This window comes from Gopherus flavomarginatus, chromosome 3 (genome assembly GCF_025201925.1).
Source record: "Gopherus flavomarginatus isolate rGopFla2 chromosome 3, rGopFla2.mat.asm, whole genome shotgun sequence".
Classification (NCBI taxonomy): Eukaryota; Metazoa; Chordata; order Testudines; family Testudinidae; genus Gopherus; species Gopherus flavomarginatus.
Window position 1 is genome coordinate 77,991,952 of NC_066619.1, and position 12,207 is coordinate 78,004,158.

The 12,207-nt window shown below is 40.7% G+C and overlaps 1 protein-coding gene across 7 annotated transcripts in view; it reads left to right on the forward strand.

The window, feature by feature from the left end:
- Nucleotides 1–12,207, forward strand: part of LOC127047534 (zinc finger protein 474-like) — a 57,805-nt gene that overhangs the window by 13,529 nt on the left and 32,069 nt on the right. For all 7 annotated transcript variants that reach the window (XR_007773398.1, XR_007773397.1, XR_007773396.1 and 4 more), the window contains one exon: nt 8,083–8,263. Coding sequence is in view for 4 of the 7 variants with exons in the window: in XM_050945932.1 (XP_050801889.1) it covers nt 8,083–8,263 (181 nt within the window). In the remaining 3 variants the exon portion in view is untranslated. The remainder of the gene's footprint in view (nt 1–8,082; nt 8,264–12,207) is intronic.

A 12,207-nucleotide genomic window follows, 5' to 3' on the forward strand; every position in this document is an offset into this window, starting at 1 on the left:
ATTTGATGAAGGAGCCAAGATTAATGGGACCAATTCTAACTCCAATTTATATGCAAGAAGCTACATGAACATTAACAAAATGGAGCCTATATTTTTGTTTCTGTACCAACTTTGGAATGTTACTTTATTTTGGCTGAATTTTTTTTTAAATGCCTACAGTTAAGCATCTAGATCCATAAGTAGGTGCCTAAATGAATGGCCTGATTTTCAAAAGTGCTGAGCATCCAACTTCATTTGATTTCAATGGAGTCACACTCCTGTAAAAAGGAAATATGCATGGTCCACTGGTTACTGCATTAGTCTAGCATTCAGGAGGCCCATATTCACATCCTTATTCTGTTACAGATTTCCTACAAGATCAAGTCACTTAGGCTCAGATTTTTAGAAATATTTAGGTGTTGCTCTGCTCGGAATTGCAGTGCCTAAGTCCCATTTTAGTCACCTTTGAAAATGGGACTTAGGCCTTGCAGTGCTGAGTGGGGCAGTGCCTAAATACCTTCATAAATTTGGGCCTTAGTATCTCTGTGTCCCTGTTTCCCATCTGTCATGGTATAATTCCCCACTCTAAACCTTAGCGTCCAAAAGATGACATACCAGCATGAATTCCTCTAAGCTTAATTACCAGCTTAGAACCTGTAACGCTGCCACCAACCAGGAATTCCAGTGCCTGGTACACTCTGGTCCCCCCAAGACCTTGCCCGGGAAACCCCAAGACCCAGACCCTCTGGATCTTACCACAAGGAAAGTAAACCTTTTCCCCCACTATTGCCTCTCCCAGACTTCCCCTCCCTGGGCTACCCTGGAAGATCACTGTGATTCAAACTCCTTGAATCTTAAACAGAGAGGAAAATGCACCTTCCCCCCTCCTTCTTTCCCCCCCTCCCAGACTCTCCCTGAGAAAGACAGTAATCCTAACACAGAGAGAAATTAGCCTCTCTCTCCCCCTTCCCTCCTTTCTCCCCACCAATTCCCTAGTGAATCCAGACCCCATCCCCTGGGGTCTCACACCAGAATTAAAAAACAATCAGGTTCTTAAACAAGAAACTTTTAATTCAAGAGAGAAAAACAGTAAAAATTATTTTTGTAAATTTAAAATGGCACAGGTACAGGATCTTTCAGCTATAGACATTGGGAATACCCTCCCAGCCTAAGTATACAAGTACAAATTAAAATCCTTTCAGCAAAATACAAATTTGAACTCCTTCCAGCCAAATACACATTTGCAAATAAAGAAAACAAACATAAACCTAACTCGCCTTATCTACCTAGTACTCACTATTCTGAACTTATAAGAGCCTGTATTGGAGAGATTGGAGAGAAACCTGGTTGCATGTCTGGTCCCTCTGAGAACCCAGAGAGAACAACCACCAAACACTAACAGCACACACAAAAACTTCCCTCCCTCAAGATTTGAAAGTATCCTGTCCCCTGACTGGTCCTCTGGTCAGGTGACAGCCAGGCTCACTGATTGTTAACCCTTTACAGGCAAAAGAGTACTTCTGTTCTATTAACTCCTACTATCTGTTTATGACACCATCTGTTTAAAAAAAATGTGTGTGGGTAGGGGGCTATAACAGTACTTCCCTACCTCACAGGGGTGTTGTGAGGACAAATACATTAAAGATTGTAAGTCACTCAGATACTACAGTACTAGGAGCTATGATAGACAGACAGTGGTGAATAAATAGTAGGGTTCTTCACCACATGTTCACATGGCATATGTGCCAAATCTTCACCACATGTTCACATGGCAAGGGTATATGAAGTAATGCAAAATATATATGAGTATCTATGGTTATAGAAAAAAATACATTAACCTTGTATTGTTACATTGTATTATCAACCAAAAACTTGTATCATTATGTAATATAGGGTAATTGTATAATGAACTACTATTATAATGCATATGAGTTAAGGTTACTCTTTGCATATAATTTCATGTATACTGAAGAAGAAATATTAAGATAATTTTTTTTTTATTAAAAGAAGTTCATAATTATAGTGATGTAGAGAAGAGATTCTATGGAAAAAGTCATTTTGTACAAACGTTACCCTCTTACTCAACAGATGTGTGTACATTCAGACACATCTGTTGACTTGATTGGCAAAAATAAGTTATTACTGCTTTTTACTCCTCTTAATACTGCACAGTCAGTGTAGCCAAGATGACGTGAACTGGATTTTAATCTTTCTTGTGCATCATTACTTTGTTTACTTAGTTCCAGTCAGTTACACCTGTTCATTCCATTGACATTGATGGGGGCTGTACAGATCTGACTGACAGTGTAATAATATTAGTGATGATGCACAAGAAGGAAAAAACCCAGCTTGAGTTTCAGGTCTGAGGCTGAGTTTGCAGTGCTGGCCACTAGAGAAGAAATCTCTTCAGTGGTGAATTGAATATATCTAGTATGGGAATTCTTCAGCAGTAATAGACAAGGAACCATACACTGCATTTTTACATTTACAGAACCTCTCTTCTGTGTAGACCTGCACTTTAAAAGCAGAAATGGGAGTGGAAAGAGAGAGAGAATTATAATGGGAACATCATCTCAATCATCTGAGTAGCATAAAGACCACACAAGAAATAGACCATCTGTAGAGCTTAATTTTTAGTCATCTTGTCCATTTTTCACTGTATTTTTTCCAGCAAATACTTGTAACTATTGTTCACTATGCCAGCTACACAACGATTTACTAATGTGTTAATATTATGTTAAAAATAAATAATGGCTAATTAAGTAATAGCAAACAGCTTTGCTGCATAGAGGGAAAGTGCTGGGCTGGTGGCAGGAGACGTTTGGAAAGTACAATATGCAGTCATACTTAGTTAATGCAAAGTAGAAAGAGCTGCATCCCAGCCCTGTTCACTTGATGGAATGTTGCCTGAGGGCATGTCCTTTGAGAGACAGAAGAAGGATCAGAAGAAATTAATAAAGGGCTTCTTGGTGGGGAAAATAATCCTGGGCAGTCCATGTTATGTTTATCCAAACTTCTTTGGTCCAGAATCAGCGAGTCATTTAAGCGCATGTGTAAAATCAACTGTTTTGCTGAATCAGGTCCTTTTATGAATGTTTAATAAAATATATATATTAAAAGAGCCTCTGTGCCAACTCTTACATTAACATTTATAATCAGAGACCATCAATATTCCAAATTACATAAACTTGCATACCCCAATTCTGGGCTAGCACTAACCAGAGGAACCTCATGGTTGCTCTAAATTGTCCCTGTGGCCAGTGGTCTAAAGGAGCCATTACAACTGAGTATCACTGAAATGAAGGGATGTCCTGCCACACACGTTCCCCTTGCCAAGTCCCCTGTGCAGGGAGTTGGATCAGAGAGTGAGGTAGGGACAGTTATGCAGACTCTGCACCACCTGGGGATTCCACCATACTGGGAAATCCTGAACCAGTTGGTACCATTAAAGCACCTCTTGGGCTCCTCTGTGCGACCGAAGCAGCATAAAGCAACCATGAGGAAGCAAAGGATCTTGCCGACTGTTTTTATGTTAGCTCTGATTTTCTTCTAATCCTCCGCCAAATCTTTTGTCCAGCTATAGAGAAAGCTAGTTGATGTGTTACTGATTTGTTAGTTCAAAGTTGTTTTTTAATCCAAAGTATGAATTTTAATGGAATCTATGGACTCATTGACATTAAGTTGGTCTCACTGTATATAAACCAAACAATAGCCTATGCCTAATTGACTTTCACAGATTAAATCAGTTCTGAAATCCCTCTACTTGGAGCCTATTTGGATTATATAGTGATACATTAGATGTTGTTAGTAAGGTACATAATTATATTCTTTAAATCCAGTTCGGTACAACAGAGAATGCACTACTCTTTCATAGAAAAAAAGAGTTGCTACTTCCTATGCAGATTGATTTTAATTAAGTGCTATAAATGTTCTTTTCCTGTTTTCTTTGGCAACAGATAGTGATAACTTTAATCCTAAAATCCTACCAGATGGATCTCTAGCATCTGGTGCTGCCATCTGCTGTTTATTCCCTACTGTAATGTTTTACCCCCAAAATAAAAATGGTAACCTCACCCCCGCAGCGCCTCCTGCTGGTCACTTTGAGAATTAGCTCAATATTCCGGCTTGGAGCGCCCTCTGCAGGCCAGTAATCCACCTGCCCCGGCTGGCCCTCGTGTCACTCCCTGGACCCGGTGCCCTTTTACATGGGGTTCTGCCCCCTGGCAGCAACCCCTTTTCCTTAGGGATTCCCCTCCCTGGGAACCCCCCACCCTCTATCCCCATTTTGCTTCAGTATTAGCTACTGCCAGTCATTGTCTAGCCCCACACCCTGGGGCAGACTGCAGTATCAGCTACTCATCATCAGCAAAGCGGTTTGGACCTGCTGCCTTGGCCTACCCCTGGGTTGCACCCTGCAACTCCAGTACCTCTTGGCCTAATCCTAGGCCACAGCCTGGGGCTTTCCAGGCAGGAGCTCCCCAACTCCACTGCCTTTCCCCAGCCCTGCTCCACGCTAGGTACCTTGTCTAGTTCCCCGCAGCCAGGCCCTTCTCCCTCTACAGCCAGAGGAAGACTCTTTTTGCTTCTGGATCCCCTGGCCTTCTTATACAGCCTTATTGCTCAGTTTGGGGCATGGCCCACAGTTGCAGCCACTCCCGCCATCAGCCCAGGCTTCTGGCTCCAGCTGCAGCCCCCTCCTGGGCTGTTTTAAGCTGCAAAGGGCAGGAGCGGGTAACCACCTCGCTACACCACCTCTCTCTTCCACATTACTGTACATCTTAATACAGAATCAGTCTGATACTCCAGCAAAATCTTTGCACCATTCACCTGATCTTGCACAAAACTGTGTAACCAGTTCATAGAATTAGAACTTTTTCAAACAGCATGTATTGCCAAACAACATGGGCCTACTCCTGCTCGCATTGAAGTAAATGACAAAGTCTCCATTAATTTCAGCAGGAGCTGATTTGGAGACTTTGTTAGAAGGTAATTCACAAAAATATGAGGAAATAGGAAAGGATAGATAAAAATGGACAATAAAAACTTTGAATGAATTTCATTAAGAAATATCCTGGTGGGTGTGGAGGTTCCCCTCTCTCCTCTCTATATAAGTACCCTGCACTTTACTTCTGAGTTTTAAGAAGGTAGCAGTTTTAGAATAAAATGGAAAACTCAGATAATTCCCATGCAGTTACATAGGCATTTATCTACAGTGTCAAACAGAATTACCTTTTTGTTACTACACTTAACTAGATAAATCTAGGGGTCAGTTCTGGCTTCCATTCTACACCATTCCTGTCAATATGGCCAATCCCCCACTGAGGTCATTATGATAACCTGTGACAAAGAGACAAGCTTTCTGTCACTAATAAGATTCATACTAGAGACTTCCATCCCTTATGCTAATATCCTTAACTGTCGGACAGGTTGGGATGGGTGAAAAAAAGTCTACTTTCTAGGAGCCTGATTGTTGTATTAATCTTTTCTACTTCTTTCGGTGCTCCATTGTTCACATGTGTGCAGTGCTGGCCAGAATTCTGGTCCCCTGTCATTCAGTTAGGTAGATAATTTAATGAGTGGAAAATTCCAGTACTAGATAAAAAATTATGCTCTTAAGGGAAGTTTGCGACCCAGTCAAATTGAATGCACCATAACAAACCAAAAATGTACTTCTAAGGTAAGTACCGTGTTCTACAAAACAGACTTGGAAAAAGAAATTACATATTTTGTTCACTGTTGAAAATATGTAGCCTTTGAGTTTCATACTTGTATTCATGGTAGTGAAGATAATAAATGGTCATAACCTTGTAGAAAAGGACACTCACAAGAAGAGGGTCTTAATGACTTTGTCAGGTATTTGTAGCTATTTTTATAAGGACATATTTCCTCATGACACTGGGCATTAACGTGATCACTCTTTTTACAAGTGAAAAACAAAACCATGAACAGTAAGTAGCAGACTATTAAGTCACTGTCCTGTGAGTAGTCTGGGTTGGAAAATTCCTTGAACTGGGATCTGATGATTTCCAAAAATAATTTAGTTCCAAACAACGATCATTCCAGATGTGACATTTGGGCAGGACAGTTTAAGGAGGAATAGAAATGGATGTTAAATACCAGTGGTTTTAAAAATCCCAATGAAACTCACCATCCCAGAGATTCCATAGTTTAACAATCATCTCTTATTACAAATAGCAAGGAGAATTCTCTTTCACATTTTGTATTTTAGTTAGCTCTGGTACGTGTATCTGTGGAGGTGGGAGAGAATTTAACATGTAGCATGGGTTCAGGACAGGGATCGTTCCAACCTGAAGGTGATCTAATTTGGTTCTGATGTTTCCCTCTGATCTTCAATTTTCTTTAGAAAAATATTTGCATGCTGTTGAAAATTACAATAAGGGGTCATTTTTTTCTTACCTTTTTTTTAATGTGATTTTTTAGCATCTGAACAAAGTCCAAGTGCTAGATTTCTGGCTACAGAACAAATACAGCAAAGAATCCTGTGGCACCTTATAGACTAACAGACGTTTTGGGGCATGAGCTTTCGTGAGTGAATACCCACTTCGTCAGATGCATGTAGTGGAAATTTCCAGGGGCAGGTATATATATATATGCAGGCAAGCTAGAGATAATGAGGTAGTTCAATCAGGGAGGATGAGGCCCTGTTCTAGCAGTTGAGATGTGAAAACCAAGGGAGGAGAAACTGGTTTTGTAATTGGCAAGCCATTCATAGTCTTTGTTTAATGCTGAGCTGATGGTGTCAAATTTGCAGATGAACTGAAGCTCAGCAGTTTCTCTTTGAAGTCTGGTCCTGAAGTTTTTTTCCCATCCTGCAGCAAAAAAACTTCAGGACCAGACTTCAAAGAGAAACTGCTGAGCTTCAGTTCATCTGCAAATTTGACACCATCAGCTCAGCATTAAACAAAGACTGTGAATGGCTTGCCAATTACAAAACCAGTTTCTCCTCCCTTGGTTTTCACACCTCAACTGCTAGAAAAGGGCCTCATCCTCCCTGATTGAACTACCTCATTATCTCTAGCTTGCCTGCATATATATATACCTGCCCCTGGAAATTTCCACTACATGCATCTGACAAAGTTGGTATTCACCCATGAAAGCTCATGCCCCAAAACATCTGTTAGTCTATAAGGTGCCACAGGATTCCTTGCTGCTTTTGCAGATCCAGACTAACACGGCTACCTCTCTGATACAGAATAAATACAGCTTTTATCAGACTTCCCTACACTCCTCCAGCTATGATCTGGAGGGACAATTTCCAGGGCGTGGTTAGATATGCTTATTCAGTCTCTGGCCTTTCTGCTGAGAGTGCCAACTGCAACAGTGAGTTTTGTGATGTGGATGTCTTTTTGTGATGCGGTTGGCATGGGACTGAGACTACTAACTCGTTCTCACATAAGCCACTAAGCAGCCATTTAATGGCAACTTTTTGCAGCATTGTAGCTCTGTGTAGTATGAAAGCTTGTGCCTTCCACCAACAGAAGTTGTTCAAATAAGAGATATTATCTCAACCCCCTTGTGTCTATCCAATAGTAATGACAGTCAGTCACTTCCGAATGAAAGTGTGGTAGATCTGAGATAAAAGTTTACCCCTCTCCCATAAGGAAACATTTTTAAAGAAAAAGCTATTTGCTTTGATGATGACTTTTGTGTTCCCCCCATTATCACTGGAGGTATCTTATTTTAAATAATTATTTTCTCCTGAGTCAAACTACTCTTTTTCTGCTTGAGACCATACTTAAACAATATTTGTTTAGTTAGCATACCGATCCACTGCAATGGGCATGACTGTGATGGTAAGAGTAGAAGGCTTTAAATATAACCAGTTGAAGAGTAATGAAGTGACATCCATGAACGTTTAGCCCAGAACCTGGAGCACCTGCTCAAGTGGCCATTTAATAAAGGAGGGAACTTTATGGGTTTAGGGCCTGAACCAAAGCTCACTGAAGTCAAGAGAAAAACTCCCATTGATTTTCATGAGCTTTAGATCAGTTCCTTAAAATGGTTGTTTTCCATTAAAATCACTACTGTCTAAAATGAATTCTGAAAACAATAATGCTTCTTTACTGCAATTGTTGTTTGCAGCCACCAGTGATGAGACGGCCACCCACTGTTGTTTGTTACATATGTGGCCGTGAGTTTGGAACTAAATCTATTGGCATCCATGAACCACAATGTCTGAAAAAATGGCATAATGAGAATGACATGCTACCCAAACATTTACGAAGACCTGAACCTAAAAAGCCAGAAGTCAGATCCTTAGGAGGTAAGCTACAGACCAAACAAAAGGAATTGAGAGGATGTAAGTTGGAAAAAAATAAGTTTAAAGAGAGCTAAATGTTTTACATGTGATTTTGTCTTAATTCATATGAAACTATCTACTTACAATAGAGTTTAGCTTGTTTAAAGCATCCTATTTTTTCTTTTGCCAAATCAGTGTCAGTTAAAGGTACTCTGTGTCTCTCAAGTAATGAGCCCTTATATGTCAATCACTTTTGAGTCTAAAACCAGTCATTTGCAATCTTCATAACTAAGCCCTTCACTGGGATTACTTTTGGCTACTTTCTGCACCATAGGAAGGCACATTTTCAAGCAGGACAGCTCATCCAAGAACAATATGCAAGTACGACTGTTACAGGGTTCAGAGTGCAATCCAGACCAGTGAGGGTGTGACTGTGGTTGCTGGAGGGGCCACACTGAGAATGCTTAATCCGAGTGAACTGCAAAGAATGGGGCAAATCCCCCAAACTGTTGGTTTATTCTTATAATTAGATTCACCAAGCCAGTCACAAAACAGTTTCTGTAATACCTTACTGGTTACCAAGAAGCTAAAATACAGTTCCCATTAAGCAATGCAGCCTTTGGCTCCCACCCAGACAGCCAGGTCAAGTATGATGTGGATTACTTAAAATCTTATTAACCATATATATAGTTCTACCAATCCCAAGAGATTGGACACATTACCTACCAGGTCAATGAATATTTCATATTTTACTCAAAAATACTCTTACAGCCAATTTTTATTAACTAATATAAGATGTATTTAAAAAGAAAAAGTGTTACCATGGTTAAAAGATTATACATACAGGTATGAATAAAGTTCTTAGGTCATAGCAAAGATGGTGAGCTGCTGATTTGCAAAAACTCCTTCCAGAATCAGTTTAATAATAGGCAGTCCATGTATAGACTTTGTTCAAATTCTTCTATAAGAATCTGCAGAGACAGTTCAGGGTTCCAGGAGACCTCAGTCTTGTGGCTTGAACTTCCCCTGACAAAGTTTAAGCAGATCTGAGATGGCAAGGATCAGGCCTTAGAGTTCTTTTATAGTCCTCTAGCAGGTGTGACAAAGTTCCTCCTCTGCTTTGGTGGGTCCTGCACTTATTGGCAGATTTGCTCACCTCAGTGATCTCCCCCACAGTCTGGATCAACTCCTCCTGTGTCTGATCAGGAGTTGGGAGGTTTGGGGGGAACCCAGGCCCGCCCTCTACTCTGGGTTCCAGCCCACGGCCCTGTGGATTTGCAGCTGTCTATAGTGCCTCTTGTAACAGCTGTGTGACAGCTACACCTCCCTGGGCTTCTTACCCATGGCCTCCTCCAAACACCTTCTTTATCCTCACCACAGAACATTCATCTTGGTGTCTGATAATGCTTGTACTCCTGAGTCCTCCAGCAGCACACCCTCTCACTCTCAGCTCCTTGAGCCTCTTGCTCCCAGCTCCTCACACGCACTTCCTCTCCTCTGACTCCTCCCCATCTGACTGGAGAGAGCTCCTTTTAAAACCCAGGTGCCCTGATTAGCCTGCATTGATTGGCTGCAGGTGTTCTAATCAGTCTGTCTGCCTTAACTGGTTCTAGCAAGTTCCTGACTACTCTAATGCAGACCCTGCTCTGGTCATTCAGGGAACAGAAAACTACTCACCCAGTGACCAGTATATTTGCCCTCTACCAGACTCCTGCACCCGCCCACCTCCCCTCCCCGGATGCCAATAGGACCAGACTCCTGCACCCCACTGGCCTGGGTCTGTCACACAGGCTATGACAGCCTTTTGACAGCAGATAACACAGTGGGCATTGCTTGAATGAAGAATAGATAATGCACATCGTTGCTTTGAAGTAAATCTCTATTTATTAGACACAGACCAGTAAATAGCTGCATTTATTAGCATAAAGTTATTAACCATTCAAGCAGTTCATAGGTAGTTTTACTGCAAATTTCAAAGAGACATAAAGACAATACTATTACACCACAAATTTCATCTAAATATTAATATTCCCTTTTGATCTCTGAATCCATAGAATATAGTAACAGATTGGAAAAGATGTGTATCATCCACAAGCTAATATGGTTACATTGTTAACATCTAACAAGATAAAAGTAAACACAGACAAATACAATTGGCATCTTCTTCTAATTCTCTAACAATACAGGTTTACATTTCAAATAATTTAGTCTACTTTAACATGGCTTTGATAATTACCTACAAGAATGGCCCTGTTTACCATTTCAATACTTCTCTAATATGTCCTTAAGGTTGATTTTGGGTCTCTACAGCCCTCTTCCTTGCAACCTCCTTTCTGCTACCAGCTCCCTGATCTTTATAGAAGCCCCACCTGTCCTGAACAGATGTGTCCCTTGATTAGGGCTTTCCTCTCAGCCGAAAAGTCCCCCAGTTTGCAGTCGAATTGGCCCATCTGACCTATGTTACTCCCTTCAGTTACATGGGGAGCACACTGCATCACAGTCTGTTGTTTTGATTCCAACATGCTTAATTTACATAGGAGACAGGTAAATAGTTGCCTTCTCTCCTGTCTGGGAGGGAATCTGTTTCTCCCTGTTTGGCCACAGACTTTGAAACATAGTATCAATGACTCTCCATAATTTCTTATATAGTGTTAATACAGTCATTTCATAATTATATTAATCCCCAGGGTGTCATTAGCTTTGAGAAAAGACCTCGCTCTATACACTTTTGTAATACAGTAATACTGTATACCATCACTTGATGCAATTGCTTATCACTTAGGTTCAGCCCCTGTCTTTATAGACACATAAACCTTTTAAATGAATTCTTCTGACGGTTACCCCTCAAAGTAAAATTTATTCAAGCTGTAAGAAAGGCAACACATAGTCTGGTGCTGAAGGAGCTCTATGCTCTTTCTTCCCTGGCTTGTGTTTGCTGAAATGCAAATTGTTGGTTCCTAACATCTTTTCCCCCTGCTGTCTTGATGTTTACTGTTTACTGCTTGTATGTAAATTGAGGTAAACACACCTTCCTTTGGTTAAGATAGACCTGTTTAACAACTCTTCCTGACATACCTGGTTTAAATACTCTTTAGTCATAAATCTAGCATATATCCATATCTTTTAATACCCACTGGGTACATACATCACACAGGAATATTAATGATCAGTCAGATACAAGTTTTAAATGATACCTCACAAGGCATATTTTGTACAAAGAATATTACAACAGCATATAAGGTGTGAATACATGGGGTCTTAGTGTCACACTGACATATGAATTCATTAGAACAAAATATCTTCAGGCAAGAGCAACTTGGGGACTGATACCTCAGCCAGCTTTTACACCTATAATGTTGGCCATTTAAAAACAACAAACTAAGATTTGCCAATGGTAGCCACAAAATGGCATCTGAGATACCAGAGTTTTAACCCTACCCTAGTAGAAATACCAATGCTAACTATGTAGTAACTACGAGCACATGTTGACATTTTAAAAGCAGCTACTGTATACACTACAGTACAGCAAGTTGCTCTTCAGTAAGATTACATTACCTTATGCAACAAGACGGTTGCTATGGTCTTTCTACTGTCTCTAAATCCTAATAGCTTAATACAAATACACTTCCCACTGTGACCTATGGAAGCCTAACTACAGTGGAAAATACTGTATGTGACATAAAATGAACATTCATTTCCTCTTACTTATCCTATGATTGTAATTTTGGGCCTGATTCTGCAAGGTGCTGAGTTTCCTCACTTCCCTGTCCCAGATCAATGAGAACTGGCAGTGCTCAGTGCCTTGCAGGATTGGACCCTTACATTTACTCAGTGCGTATGTCTTCACAGCAGAGTTAGCTCTGGCTGATATTTGAGTGTTGCCTGTAAACCTTCCTCCTGTCCACACCTAAAACCCTCTTACCGATGTTTAGTGATGCTTTCAGCCTGGGTTTGCTGGCAAGCTTGGG